Genomic DNA, 15,519 nt, shown 5'->3' on the forward strand with positions numbered 1-15,519 from the left:
AGAGACTATAGGAGAATTCCAGGGGAGGTAACTCAGTAGTTGATTTTAATAAGTGACAGCTTCAACAACTTACAGTGGTTTGTTTTCAAGATTTAAGAAGCAGTGGACAATCACTGACAATACTATGTCGAAGGAAGTTAACATTATTGACTCAGCAATTTAAAACACTTCTTGTAACAGAGGTAATACTGTTTTCTTTATACCTTAGTGATTTTTAATGGATCCGATACCGACGCAAAGCAGGAGTATTTCTCCAAGCCCCAACCCACTCTATGGATTGGACTCCGTCTTGCAAGAGGAGGGGATCGGAAATGAGAATGATCCGAATGTTCAACAAGCCCCTGTCAGTGTTCCAGATCAAGGGCTGAGGCGAAGATCTCACACCGAACCGGTTGAGAAAGATGATTCTGATTTTAATGAAGCTGATCAGATTAGTGGAATTACTGATCTAAACTATCCTAGAGTCAACTGCCCGGAAAAAATAGTATGTATTTGTCTTATCCTTTGAAAAACATTCAGTACTGTGAATATATATTACAATAATGACATTATAAATGTGTACATTTAGTGGCGAGCCGGAGTTTGGGTGCATGGAAACCCAGCCTCCTTCTTCAGATCCTATCATGTTTTTCTTCACTGACTCCCCCAAACACATGCCAAACCCAAACTCCAATACCATTTCTAGGTGTAGACATAAGCCCTTTAGGTGAGGCCAGCAATAATGGTAGGCTACTAAAAGGATGATAAATGAGGTGAATCTGGGATTCAAACTAACAACCAACTGATCCTGGCAGTAAAGGGATGCAACTCTGTATAGCAAGCTGTGGCAACTTAGACCACTTATCCTACCTAGTGACAACTTTAGCATTGTCATGAAGTTATTTGTGATGTTCATGTAGATGTTTGTTTTCAGCATTAACATCTCATCGTGTCGCTTAAAGGGACAGTCCATCAATGGTTCTGTGTGTTTTTGAATCATGAATGAAATAATTTCCAAGTCTGCACGGCATAACTAATAATGCAAGCGCTTCAGAGAGTAATCTGGTTTCAGTAATGTTTTTCATTAGAGGCAAATTGTTTTGAAAGTTTGTATGTTTTTCTTACGGATGAGTTACATCATACTAATTGCCAGCTTGATTAGATTTGAAGCCAGAGTTTATCAAAGCCTAGTATAAACATGCCTGTCATATGAACATATGATGAAGCCAATCACTCTCCTTGTTCCTTGCGTCCAACATGAAAAACTGTTTCTAATTGTGTATTTATCTTCTACTAGCTGTCATCGAAGCCATACGGCAAAATAACAATACTGTCACTTTCATGTGTAAAACTATGTTGTCATGTACCTCACTGTCTCAATTTAAGTAGCATGTCTATATGTATTTATGCAAAACAATATGTAAAATGCACCATAAGGCTTGCATTAGGTCTGTATGTTCTTTTTTCAGAAAAAGTACATTTGTTTAAAAAAAAGAAAAAAAAGTCCAGTCACGTGATAAGACTTCAACCACTGTGTGATCATTGGAGCAGAACATTCAATCGCAGAAAAAAGCGAGCAGAGCCGAGTAAGCTGGGGGGTTATCGGCTAATGTTTACGAACTAAGCTTCAGAACGGTTGATGTCCCTTTTAGGTGGCATGGGTGGCCCAGTCACCTAAGGCACTGCAAATCAATGTGCGGAGTTACATCCCGTTGGCATGCCAGAAACCTATGATCATGGGTTTGAATCCAGTTTGCCTCAATTATGTTTCTAGGTTTGTCAGCACCATACCTGTGCTTGAGGGTTTCACCAAGGTGGTCAATGTCTGAGACCTGCATCACTTTTGGCTTTCCTTCCTCATTAAGTTGACAAGCCGTGATATAGCTGGAAATCAAAAGCGGCGTTAAACCCAACTCACTCACTCTCTCTTTTCGCTTAACTTTGTAGATATTGTTATGATGATTTCCTTTGCTTTTCATTTTAGGTTATATGTCTTGATATGTCATCTGAAATGAACAAGTTAAGCTTCAGATCAAGATCAGGGTGAGACTTATGTTTATATTACAAGATAATAATGTGATGACTTATTAAATTTATTGCTCATCTGATTATTTCTTCGATAAACATTAATCAGATAATAAATGAGATATGTATGAAAATCTTTTGTTATTTTAAAAAGGCTATAATGAATATTCTTGGAACATGTGAAAAGAGAGTCATTTGTAAAGGTGTATTTTTTAACTAGGACCATCCTGTCATTGAGCGATTACATCTTACTGTGCAACCCATAAGCATAGGCTTGATATTCAGTTTTCATTCATGTGATCCATTATCTGTTTTCAGGGACAAATTTGCACCGCTGAAGTTGATAAAGAGAGCACTTGGGTTGTTCCTCCAGACTAAATCCAAACTGAATCACTATCACCAGTTTGCACTTGTCATCATGCAAGAGGAGGCCTGCTGGGTATGGTGTATCATTGGTTCATATTTGTGCTGCAAGATAAAAATGTTTAATGTTTTTCAGTTTATGGATTTGACAAGGTATGTAATTGCCTTGTATCTATTATCAAAGCAGTTTTAGTTAATCCATGTTTGAACTAAGTTTGTTCCATACCACTCGATCATGAAAAACAAATTAAGCTTGTTTATGGTTTTAGTAAGTGCCATATGGCCACTGGTGGCACACTTAAAAAAAGCAATACATTTCTATCCTTATGAATGAAACTTTGCAAGCTTAGCTGAGAGAAACTTGTCAAGACTGAGTTCGAAAATTGGTGCCGTAAATGATTTGTTTACAGAGTTATGACACTTGATCCATGTTATTTGACTTAGTGCACGCCTAAGACCCGGGTTCGATTCCCGACATGGGTACAATGTGTGAAGCCCTTTTCTGGTGTCCCCCGCCGTGATATTGCTGGAATATTGCTAAAAGCGGCGTAAAACCATTCTCACTCACTCACTTAGTGCATACTGTGTGCAAAAGAGACATGTTTTCTGTTCAGAGGTTACATGAATGAAAGTTTGCATGGTTATCTAAGAGAAACTTGTCAAGACTGAGTTAGTTACGGCTCTTGATCCATGTTAATTTACTGGGTGCATACATAGTGTCTTCAGTGGGAACAAGAAACTACTGAAGTTAGCTTGTCTAGGAGATACTTATCAAAACTGAGTTATATTTTTCACTTAATTTCACATTTAATCATTTTTTCTGATGACATTCAGCAGCCCCAGTGCCTGTCTCTTCTTAAGGCTTTATAGGACTCTTTTTTTATAGTTATTTTCACTACTATGTGAGCAAGCAAAATTCTAATGTGCCCCATAGCGGGGGATAGTGATAACGCTGTTGTCTTGTTATCTTCACTTTTGTTATCACTGGTAGTGGGACGATGCATTGGTGGATCACAATGTTTAACATCTCAATACATGTATCCATCACAATCGCACACTAAGTAAAAAGTTTGAATTCTTACCTTAAATGTATTCTTTAATAAATGTTACCACAAACAGTAATTACTAGTGAAATTGTGTACTAAAAACGTAACTATTTTCATCCATTGCACCATTCTAGCCACTGCCAACTGTAAATCATTAGTGTGCTAGTTATTTGGCCATCCTGCCTATGAAAAAGATGGCTTATCACAGTGTTAGAGCACATGCGAGCACATGAGTGAGCAATGTATCGTGATATGTGTTAGAACGCACAGTTGGTGTATCGTCCTAACCCTAGTTATCACAAGTTTAATCATTCTTGACATGCTGAGTTGATCTGTTTCAGGTGAGTGATTTCACGTACAGCGCTCGGGAAATCATCCACAATCTTGAGGAGTACAGCACGACATCGGAGTGTACCTCCTTCGACCTGTCCACTCTGTATAACACTCTGTAAGTTGGAGTGCTCGGTATTTTGCATGCTGTTATTTAGGCACACTTATTATCTACTGGCCTAGTGGTAGAGCGTCCGCCCGGAGAGCAGAAGGTGCAGGGTTCGATCCCCGGCCACGTCATACCAAAAGACGTTGGCATTAAGGGGCTAAAACAAGGACTGGTTGGCTTGGAGTCAGTATACTGTGTCTGAGTATGGTATTCATGTTGAACTGCGGCATGGTATCTCAGTGGGCTATAATAATCTTGGATGCGACGATAAACCCCATTTCACCTCACCTCACCTCACCTCACCTCACCTCACCTCACCTCACCTCACCTCACCTCACCTCACCTCACCTCACCTCACCTCACCTCACCTCACCTCACCTCACCTCACCAGCCCAGCATCAGAATTCAAATCTAGAAAAATATTTTATGCTACTTCAAAGCTATATGTCATGCGTATGTCCCATTTAAGATGGTTGTGTTTCCAGAAAAGGTGTCTGTCTGACTGTCATGAATTTATTATATACTGAACAGCATTGAAAACGCACCACCATGAAAATGGATGTATTTTTATCCGGGCTTATGTCATATGAAAATATATAATTGAATGAGTAATATACGACGTTCTGGACGAAGCATGAAGAAGAACAGCTCGTCAAAACACATTCCTAATTTTTTTGTGAGCAAATTGCGTGCACATCATGGAAAACGTGTTTTGTTTCACGGGAAGCATGCAGAATAGGGCTATAAAAGACAGATTTTTAAAAGCCACATCACTTGTTGCTGCAGACATAAAGGGTACCGACACAAGCAATGCCAAGATTAACAGCAGAGGAACGTGAACGTGCCTTGGGTATGCTTCAAGTTGGTACGTCAAGTAGAGTCGTTGCACAATGGTTTCAATGCCATCATTCAACAGTCCTCAGGCTACTGAACAGATACCAGCAGACAAGAACCACCAGAGATCGACCACGTCTGGGTCAACGTTGTGTAACTACACCACGTCAGGATCGCCATATTGTTCGTCGGCATCTTCATGATCGTACACTTCCAGCTACCAGGACTGCAGCAACCGTACAAGGCCGACGGACACCATACGTAGACGTCTCCGCTCAGCAGGGCTACGTGCTCGACGTCCATATGTTGGACCCATACTCACTAATCGACATCGAAATGAACGTCTGCGTTGGGCCAAAAGGCATCGTCATTGGAGATTGCGGCAGTGACATGGTGTGCTGTTCTCTGATGAGTCCCGTTTTCATTTACGGAATGCTGACGGTCGACTGCGAGTGTGGCGTCCACGTGGAGAACGTTACCACAATGACTGCGTTGTACAGACAGATCGATGGGGGGGAGGGAGTGTCATGGTGTGGGGCGGCATCAGTCATAACCATCGAACAGAGCTCCATGTTTGTCGTGGAAGAGTTAATGCCCTTTACTACAGGAATAACATATTGGCAAATCACGTCATCCCATTCTTTCATCAGCACCAGGATATGCACACCTTCCAGAAAGATAATGCAAGAGCGCACACAGCATGTGTTTCAACACAGGACCTAGCGAACAAGAATGTGCCTCTGCTTCCATGGCCAGTCCTGTCACCCGATCTATCGCCAACTTAACATCTATGGGATTACCTGGGCCAACGCCTCTCACGTCGTCCGCAAGATCAGAACCTGAGAGAACTTGCAGATACACTACGTCAAGAGTGGAATGCCCCAGAACACTATTCGCAGACTCATTCGATCAATGAGAAGACGTTGCATGGCCTGTGTTGCTGTCAATGGCGGACATACCAGATATTGACTTTTCATTTTAACCCTATGTGTCTTCCTTACACTGATGACGTAATTGTAATTACTGTGTGGTATTCCTGTTTCCTTTGTCGTCTTTCTTAATAATCCGTCTATGTCTTTTCTAATCAAAATCGGTCATTGCTCAAGTTGTTTTTGTAATATTTAAAGATTTATTGCTGGTGCGTTTTCAATGCTGTTCAGTATACATTGTATATGCAAAACCACTTCCAAGTGAAGTTAAGTCTTCTAGTTTGAGACCAGGCTAGTAATATGTAAATGTCTCCATAAAGACTGACAGTGTCTGTTTGTTTCAGGAAGGAGAATGTTGAGTTGCCTGTAGTTCTGGGAGATCAGAGCGTTATCCCTCCATCACATGTTGTCCGGGCCATCTTCATCTACGGCAGGTCACAGTGCCAGCTCAGCTTCTCGGATAAAGAGGTAGTCTGTCACTGACAGAACTCGCACCCAATTCTCGTTACACCACGAGTGGGGGAGTGCTGTTTGTTACTGCATTAAGTCGTGTCACACCTGAATCACAGTGGCACATGGACCATGAGGCTCCCCTTTGGTGTTTCTGTAGTCTGTCTTCCACATCCTAGAGAAATGCTTCACTCAAATCTAGAAGAATTTGGCAAGTCCAGATTGCCTTAGCTCCTGAAATTAAGAATTGTTCTGGGCTCCATTTAGATTTGTTATTTTATTTTGTAGATGAGATCTTCAGATAAGATCACTTTATTTATGGGACTAAATGTAAGTCTAGGCTTTCTGTATTAGCCCCAGTTGTATATTCTTGTTAGCTGTTGCCTCGAATCTTTTTTGATAACAGAATTAACTTATTCTTTTATTCTTTACTAGTAGTCTAGTACCCTGTCAAGGTGCCTGTATCATGATGACCGTCACCTTTGACAAACGGGCAAGTAACTCGCCTGAAACATTGCATTGAAGGAAGTAGAAATACAGCAGCCCTGTCTTCAATGATGCTATCTGTATTTCAGGCCCAAAAATTTCTTGAGTCTTCTCCTTATTTCTTCCTTGACGCCTTCTACATACATGAACCTGTGGCCGATGACAACAAGTGTGAGGTGAGTGTTAAGTTATGTAACATAGGGAGTGGGCAACACAGGCAACATAAGTTATGTGACATAGGTAGTGGGCAACAGGCAACATAAGTTATGTGACACAGGTAGTGGGCAACACAGGCAACATTTGTTATGTGACACAGGTAGTGGGCAACACAGGCAACATAAGTTATGTGACACAGGTAGTGGGCAACACAGGCAACATAAGTTTAATGTAACATAGGTAGTGGGCAACACAGGCAACATATGTGACATAGGTAGTGGGCAACACAGGCAACATAAGTTATGTGACACAGGTAGTGGGCAACACAGGCAACATAAGTTTAATGTAACACAGGTAGTGGGCAACACAGGCAACATATGTGACATAGGTAGTGGGCAACACAGGCAACATAAGTTATGTGACACAGGTAGTGGGCAACACAGGCAACATATGTGACATAGGTAGTGGGCAACACAGGCAACATAAGTTATGTGACACAGGTAGTGGGCAACACAGGCAACATAAGTTATGTGACACAGGTAGTGGGCAACACAGGCAACATTTGTTATGTGACACAGGTAGTGGGCAACACAGGCACATAAGTTATGTGACACAGGTAGTGGGCAACACAGGCAACATAAGTTATGTGACAGGTAGTGGGCAACACAGGCAACATAAGTTATGTGACACAGGTAGTGGGCAACTCAGGCAACATAAGTTTAATGTAACATAGGTAGTGGGCAACACAGGCAACATAACTTTAATTATGTAACATTTTGGTGGTTGGAAAGGATCTATTTTAGATATGTTGTTTCACTATTTCTACATGTAGTAGTCCACTGTTGGTGAAGGACTTTCAATATCTTATTCACTCTGCAAGTTTTCCAACCAATTCATACTGTGGATGAACACTGAAGCTTGCTGATACTTGCAATATTTGGAACCAAATATATTAAAATAAACTTGAATGTAATGTGTTTATCGGCAGGAAACATTCAACACGTTGTGTGACCTGGACTGTAAGGGGCTGTCGTACATTGTGGAGATATCACGGAACCCCACAAAGCTGCACGACTACATGGCCCAGCTGCTGGCGCACCCGCTACAGCGACCGCTACAGTCGGATACAGCCTATAAGATCCAGCCACTCGATGAGATCAGATAGTTCACACCATCACCCACTCAGCACGTTTTTACACAATTGGCAACATTAACAGGTCATAGAATGAACTGCACATGATGATGAAAGCAAGCTTATAAAAACGGGAAATTTGGAAAATGTTGCCTGGTGTGAATATTGCATAACATATAGGGGCAGTGTGGTAGCCCAGCGGTTAAAGTGTTTGCTCATCATGCCGAGGACCTGGGTTTCATTCCACACACAATACAGCCTATGAAGCCTGTTCGTGGTGTCGCCTGCCTTTATATGGCTGTCATAATAGTGAAAGTGATGTAAAACTCATTTCACTCACTCATACAGCATGTAGAATTTAGATCATTCAATGATTGATATTATTTCATGTGTTTGTTTCTTCTTTCATCTTCCATCAGTCTGTGTTGGTATAAATTTCATGTTTCATCTGTCATTGTTTTTTGTGAGATTGACAGGCCACATACAAACAAGACAGTTTGTAGACTGTGCTTGTGTATTATAAACTTGTTATGGACAAATGCTGGTAGCCACGCTTAGTGTCTGTCTCAATCTCATTAGAGTCAGAGATAGTTGTCACTGCTGCTAAACAATGTTCTGAAGACATCCCATTGCAGGTCTCATCAGAACAACCTTTCATCACACCAATCAGAGCGCCTCTTACCGGATTGGGAAAGTTGAAATTTAGAATGTGTTTTCTGATCATGCAACCTCAAAAAGGTCATTCCATCAAAATAAGTGTCTATCTCTTGCTTCATTTGAAACGGAAGCGCCCATAGGAAGCACAGGCATACACTCTCAGCCATCTATTAGACATTCCAGAATTCTAATTTTTTAACTTATCCTGCATTACTCCGTATTGCATTTACTGCTGTCTTTGACAGAGTGACGAACTGTGTGAGATCCAGCTGCTGAAGAAAGTTGTCCCAACCAGCTCAGGAGGCAGCGCCCTCTCACAGTCGGCACGTGACCCGGAAGTCATGACGTCACACAAAAACACATAACTGCTTTGTCACCTCCACGGACGGACGTACTGTGTATCCCTTGTGGAAATTAAAGCTTATTATTTGTTTTTTATATTTTGCGTGTTTCTACATTCATTATATGCTGCTACATTGTTACCTGTTATGGGCCGTGACCTTAGGGTCTTCCCATTCGTAAATTGTAACGTTTATCGCTCGTCTGTGGCTCACGTCACAGTAATTTACGGGCGCAATGTTGTTCCCGCCATTTTGTTTTCTTTCCCGCCATTTTGGCCATTCACCACGTGGCCACGTAATGTCTTGTTCTGCGTTTTGAATTCTCTCTTTGGCTTGGGTAATACATTACATTTATGTATGTTGTTTTGGTGTGCTTAAAGCCTTGCCTTTTCGCTACCTCTCAGCGTAATTGTTTCTTCTCATAAACTTCAATATAATACGAAGTTTTTGAGTTACATTATGTCTCCCGTACTCTGTGGTTTTGCCACATGGTTACGTGTTTGCACATGGTTATGTGTTTGCTTAAAGCTATGCTTTTTCGCTACCTTTTAGCGTCATTGTTTGATCTCATAAACTTCATTGAAATACAAAGTTTCTGAATCACATTATGCTTCCCATACTTTGTGATTGGCCACATGGTTATGTGTTTGCTTAAAGCTATGCTTTTTCGCTACCTTTTAGCGTCATTGTTTGATCTCATAAACTTCATTGAAATACAAAGTTTCTGAATCACATTATGCTTCCCGCACTTTGTGGCTTTGCCACATAGTTATGTTTTGCTTAAATTCCAGATTTTCTGCCTCGCTGCACTTGTTGCCGCGGGAACAAATCTGGTCGGGGCCGCCCCTTTCTGCCGTGATTGTACGACGCCCTGTACTTTCACAAGGCAGTGCCGATGTTGCAGTCATTCGTCGCTGTGATCCTTCAGCTCATGCGAGTATCCAGGACACACCTCGCTCAACGTGCTCGTCGACCCCCACCTACGTTGACGGCAGCAGCGCTCAGCGGAGCTTCGCAAAACCTGAGCGGTGCCCGTCGACCTCACCGGTGTTCCTTGCCTCCAGCCTAGAGGGCTCTCCTGCGTTTCGCATTCGCTCTTGGGATTGGTCGTAAATTTTGCCGCCGACGCCGCTGATTCTTCGATTCCCCGAGCGGGGCCCGTCGAACTCTCTGGTGTTTATCGCCTCAGATTAGAGGGCTCTACTGCGTTTCGCTTTCGCTCTTCGGTAAGTTATATATTTTGGCAACACGCCTCATTGTATTTCGGTTACCTATTCGGGCGTTTCGTTTTTGCATCGACTCTTGTTTCCTGAAGACAGGAATGGTCGTAGATGTTCCGGTCATCACTTGTATGCGGTGCGGATTCATCGGACCTAGACGAGGGTTTAATATGGTTCACATCTGCAGGTATGCCCACCGGCCATGCCGTCTGATAAAGATGCAATACGGAGTAATGCAGGATAAGTTAAAAAATTTAGTAAAATCTAAATATTTTTTACATTTGTATACTTATCCTGCATTACGAAGTCTAAGTGCCCTCCCTTTCGCTACGCTACCTCCCCACGAAGTTTCAGATGTTATGTTTAAAGCAGTTATGTGTTTTTGTGTGACGTCATGACTTCCGGGTCACGTGCCGACTGTGAGAGGGCGCTGCCTCCTGAGCTGGTTGGGACAACTTTCTTCAGCAGCTGGATCTCACACAGTTCGTCACTCTGTCAAAGACAGCAGTAAATGCAATACGGAGTAATGCAGGATAAGTATACAAATGTAAAAAATATTTAGATTTTACTAATTTTGTTTAGTTTTCAAATTTTGAAAAGAGAACTTGTCCAAAAGATTTTCAAATAGTAGTGTGGGGAAGTCTCCACTTTGAAACTTGCAAAAGGTTGTTCTGATGTGACTGTAATAGGATGTCCTCAGCAGTAGTGAGAACTAAGATCTGATTTTAATGAAATTGTTTCTCTCTACAACTATCCATATTATACTGCTTCAGAAGGAAAGACATCCTACTGTTTGATCTTTATGACCATGAGGATTGCTCAGACAAATATACACATATATATGTATACTCACACGCAAAAGAAACGCAAGTCGAGTATGCGGTGTACATGTTATTTATTTTCAACAGTAAAGACAAGAAATACTAATAGGGCAAGATTGACAAAAAATTTACTGAAGACAGTTTAATGGATTAAAAGACAGATGACATAATTGTTTATTTCAAATGTTAAGGGCCTACACAGTTTCGGGTCAATACCCAAAATGTCAGTCAATACCTGGTGGGACCACCATTAGCATTGATCACTGCCACACATCTCCTGTACATTGATTGGATCAGACGATTTGTGAAGGCCCTAGGGATCCTCCTGCACACATTCAGAGCAGCTGTGCGGCAGTTGTAGGGACGCACATTGTGCAGACGCCTTTGAACCTCATCCCACAAATGTTCGATGGGGTTCAGATCAGGGCTGAGGGCTGGCCACGGTAGAACACAGATGTTGTGTTGTTGCAGAAAGGCCATGGTAGCTCTGGCAACATGGGGACGAGCGTTGTCCTGCTGGAAAATGTGTTGTTGATGTTGTGCAAAAACTGGAACAATGTGGGTCTGATCACTTGGTCAATATACCGCTGAGCAGTGACGCAGTGTCCCCGACCTTGACCAACATTCAGAAAGCACATGGGTCCAAGTCTCGCATTAAGTCCAATCCCTGCCCATATCATGACGCTAGGTCATGATGACATGCCTCCACTCACGATGATGCCAATTGCGATGACCCTGTGCCCACTGAAGTCGTGCTTGTTGATGCCGTGCTTGTTGATGCCGTGGTTGGAGAACAGGACGACGTGCTGGTCGGCGACATCTGAGGTTGTTGGAATGGAGTGTCCCGGCTAATGTGTCGATTATGTGTTCCTATGGTCTGTCGAGCAGTTTCACTTGCAGTTAGGAACGGATGTCGCTGGTGTTGATGGGTAATCTGCCGATCTTGTCGAGGTGTGGTGATCCCAGGACGACCGCTCCGAGGAAGGTCATCTGTGGTCTGTGTAGCATTGTATCGATGCAGGAGACGGTAAATTGTGGTTATGTTAACGTTGAAATGACGGGCAACATCTTGGACAGACTCTCCAGCTTCCAAACGTCCGATAGCCTGGTTTCTCTGAATTTGAGTTAGGCGTGGCATTGTTGACCAAGGAGTGGTTGGTCCAAGAATCGGCCACAGTTTTATACCCACTACAGTTCGTGCATTTTCGATTTTGCAGGAAATTGGTGCATGATACCCACATATTCATTGAAAATGGTGCGTTTTGGCGATTCGTTTTTTTATGGTGCGTTTTTACTCGAGGCTTCCAAAATGCAACCAAAAATATTGATAACCCCATCAGGCTTCACTACAAATTCGTATCAATTTATGGTTCCGTGTTTGTTAAACTTATTTGCTTATAACCACTTCTTTGGCGTGTGAGTATATAAATGGGTATGCATATAGTGAAAACGAGAACAAACCGGGTTCAGCCAGTCCTCTATACCAGTTTCCAACTTCTCAACCAACCCTGTGGGGAATCCAGGTGAGAGTATGTCCCCAACAACCTGTGTGGTCATAGGAGGCGACTAGATATATCGGGTGGCCATGCTCTGTGACTTAGTTGATTGTGTGTCATCATACCCCAACAGCGTGGATCATTGCTGACAGGATCAGTCACAGGATTGTCTTGTTCAAACACAATTATAACTGAGAGATATGCTAGTCTGTATTTATGTAGGAAATAGCTCCTCCTGGGGTTTCAGATAACTGTAAACATGGACTTATAGTTCATAGACAAGTTGAAGGGCTTCTATGCAGAAAGATAGACTCCATTGGAACTTCAGCAATGTACTCAAGTCTTTGTAAGTACTTCCCAGGTTTTTACACTCTATGCCCTCCATCACCCATGAATACATACGGCCATAGTTGTGGTGCAGTCAGTACTTTTAACATAACAAGGTATGGCTCCCCTGAGAAGGAAGCCAGTGTGTATCTTTGTTTGAGAGCATGTCCAACATGTATCACAGCCTTGTGTCTGTTCTACACATTGCCTTAGTGTCAGGCAGTGGTAGGCCTCGCACAGTGTTCATGTACAGAGTGGGCTCATTTGACTTCTGTGAGTTCTTAACAGCCTCATTGTATAAGAGTACTAAACTCTAGTATTGACTACCACTAGGGCTGGGACAGGTAACTTGGGTAATCGTGTCAGGTGGGTCCTGAGTAGGACCCAGGTACCCACAGTACTGACCAGACCCATGGTTAGTCATGTGATATAATGTGTATTGACAAAAAAATCACTATAGCTCAGTGGTTACACTACAAGTCGCTAATAACTGCATTTCTTTCTGACGATGCACTCATTCCTTTTGAATTGGAAGTGGTTAATTAAACATAAAGCTTCAAACATCTTCAGTGTACACAGAATCTGATTGTTTGATACATGTATCGAAACAGTTTTTGCCAGGGTTGCGGTAAAACAATTCCCAATCGGACATTTTGTACCGAACTCTTGAGACCTACAGTGGATACCCGGGTAGGATCGGGTAATAGGGAGTTGGGTACCCGGGTAGTAAATTTGGACTTGTCCCAGCTCTAACTACTGCATCTCCATGTGTGTTCTTGGGTGATGGAGGAAGGCAGTGTTTACAAGACTGATGCACTGACAATGACATCCAGCAGAACCTCAAGGTCCCATTGCTGAAAAGGATATATTGGTTTGAAGGAAATAATAATACTTTATACAAGAATATGTTTATGATAAACAGTATTCATGTATTGTTCTTGAACTTGTTACTTTCGTTACAATTTCTGTTGACAACTATGAGAAATAGATATTAATAATTCATTTTTTCTGATCAAGATGGATATGAGGTCTTTGAAAGGCATTTATGAGTGATACACATAAGGAAGAGAGTTTATGGATGTCAACGTCTTTATTATGATAATAATATTGATAAAGAAGTTGACATCATAAATTCAATATTATTATCATAATAAAGAAGTTGACATCCATAAACTCTCTTCCTTAACATGGATAACCACAACACTGCTGTAATAGTTTATTATGTGCAATAAAACATTAACGAATGATAGTACATGTGCATGTGTAAGGATTTGTTCCTCCAGGTGTAAATTAGTTGTAAACATCTGTATCAATATACACTGGAATAGTTGCCTTAACTTTTGTTGTCATGGTAACAGCAAACATGGACTTGATTTTGTATTAAAGCTTTACATACACAACCATGAAGTATTGCCTTATTCTTCTTCTACTGAGTGAGACCGCCTCCGTGGTCCAGTAGTAGAGCATCAGCCCAGGGAGCTGACTATAAAAGTCCAGTTTCCACCCTTCCCTAACTAGGCTGAACTTATGGAGTTATATTTCGTCTAGATTAATGAGCATTGTCCAATTAAAACTGCGTAACGAAATCCGGTTCTTAAACTGCCATGCTAATTTCGGTTGATTGCAGGACTTGCAAAGCATGTGTTCCGCCAACTCGTTAACAGATATTTTCCAAATCTTTTCAGGTTTTAATCAAGGTGCTTACGTGATTTGTTGCACTTTGAAGACCTGTTTTATCACAAGATTGATTTTGATTATTGATCAGATTGTCTTGATAGAGTGCCACCATTTTGTTTGAACCAAATGCAAGTGATATGAGAGACAGAATCTGACTGGTCAGTAGGAGGGACTTGTTATAGCCACTGTTGGTGCCATGATCGAGCCCAGATATTCCAGCCTAGTCGGCAAGGGTGTAAACTGGACTTTTACCGTCAGTTAACTCCCTCGGGACAAGACTGGGGAAGATGAGCATCCTCAGGACCTGCCACTAGTTCTTCACCCAAATATATGTTCCCTGTATCCATAAGACTATAATGTCTTCTTTTCAGTCAGGAGGAAAATTTTCATGGTTGTGATATTTTAGAAGCACTTGTTTCTCTTTTTCTTTGAAGATATAAAGTGCACTAGTGTGTGTCTGTGATAAATATGGACCAAGATAGGATTTCTAAATTTTTATGTTCAAAAAGTGAATTTTATCAAATTCAAATTCTGCCCAGAAATTTATTTGTTCTTTACACCAGTCATGAAGTACCGGTAGTGGTTATTTTCAACCGTCAGAGACGCACAACAGTTTGAAATGGAAAGAAAATTTGAATTTACGGTCTCAAGAAAACCTGGTCTCAGTGGTTTGTTGTGTGCACATTTGAACATTGATTGACCTGAAAAAAAATGTCCATATCACAATAATTATTCTTTATATTCATATATGAACAGTGTAATCACACTGGGTTTCCCCTTGAGGACACATCATTGCAAGAACTAGAGGCTGTCCGCTGGTCTTTAGTAAAGAGTATTAACTTTATTAACTTTTTATAAGGTACATAATATTAAAACCCTTGTTATTTAATCTAAACGTCCAAGTAAATAAAGAAGGTTTAGTGTGCAACTAGTTACCTAACATGCCAAATTCACTCTTTTCTGATATATTGGGATATCACTCACTGTCTTAACAGTTTCACTTTAACTTTTTAAAATATTCATCAACATATGGATAATATAAGAAAACATAATTTCTCTACATTAGTGTGCACATGTTGGAGAAGTTGATAAAATGTTGCACATTCAAATATGCAGTGACATTCTATTGATGAGGTCACAA

At 41.4% G+C, this 15,519-nt stretch overlaps 1 protein-coding gene across 1 annotated transcript; it reads left to right on the top strand.

Moving 5' to 3' along the window:
- The first annotated feature begins 47 nt into the window (after nt 1–47).
- Nucleotides 48–8,673, top strand: LOC139478990 (BRISC and BRCA1-A complex member 1-like). Its single transcript, XM_071261712.1, has 7 exons — nt 48–484; nt 1,964–2,022; nt 2,323–2,443; nt 3,755–3,861; nt 5,960–6,083; nt 6,641–6,727; nt 7,696–8,673. The coding sequence occupies exons 1-7, from the start codon at nt 218–220 to the stop codon at nt 7,870–7,872; spliced, it is 942 nt and encodes a 313-aa protein (XP_071117813.1). The 5' UTR covers nt 48–217; the 3' UTR covers nt 7,873–8,673.
- The last annotated feature ends 6,846 nt before the right edge of the window (nt 8,674–15,519 follow it).

Source organism: Haliotis cracherodii, unplaced genomic scaffold, assembly GCF_022045235.1.
Source record: "Haliotis cracherodii isolate W230 unplaced genomic scaffold, xgHalCrac1.p SCAF_4, whole genome shotgun sequence".
Taxonomy (NCBI): Eukaryota; Metazoa; Mollusca; class Gastropoda; order Lepetellida; family Haliotidae; genus Haliotis; species Haliotis cracherodii.

Excerpts from the sequence above, each read along its gene's own strand:
- LOC139478990 (XM_071261712.1), top strand. The coding sequence starts at position 218 with ATGGATCCGATACCGACGCAAAGCAGGAGTATTTCTCCAAGCCCCAAC. Across the intron at positions 2,444-3,754 it reads TGCAAGAGGAGGCCTGCTGG|GTGAGTGATTTCACGTACAG; the intron begins GTATGGTGTATC and ends GATCTGTTTCAG. Across the intron at positions 6,728-7,695 it reads CCGATGACAACAAGTGTGAG|GAAACATTCAACACGTTGTG; the intron begins GTGAGTGTTAAG and ends GTTTATCGGCAG.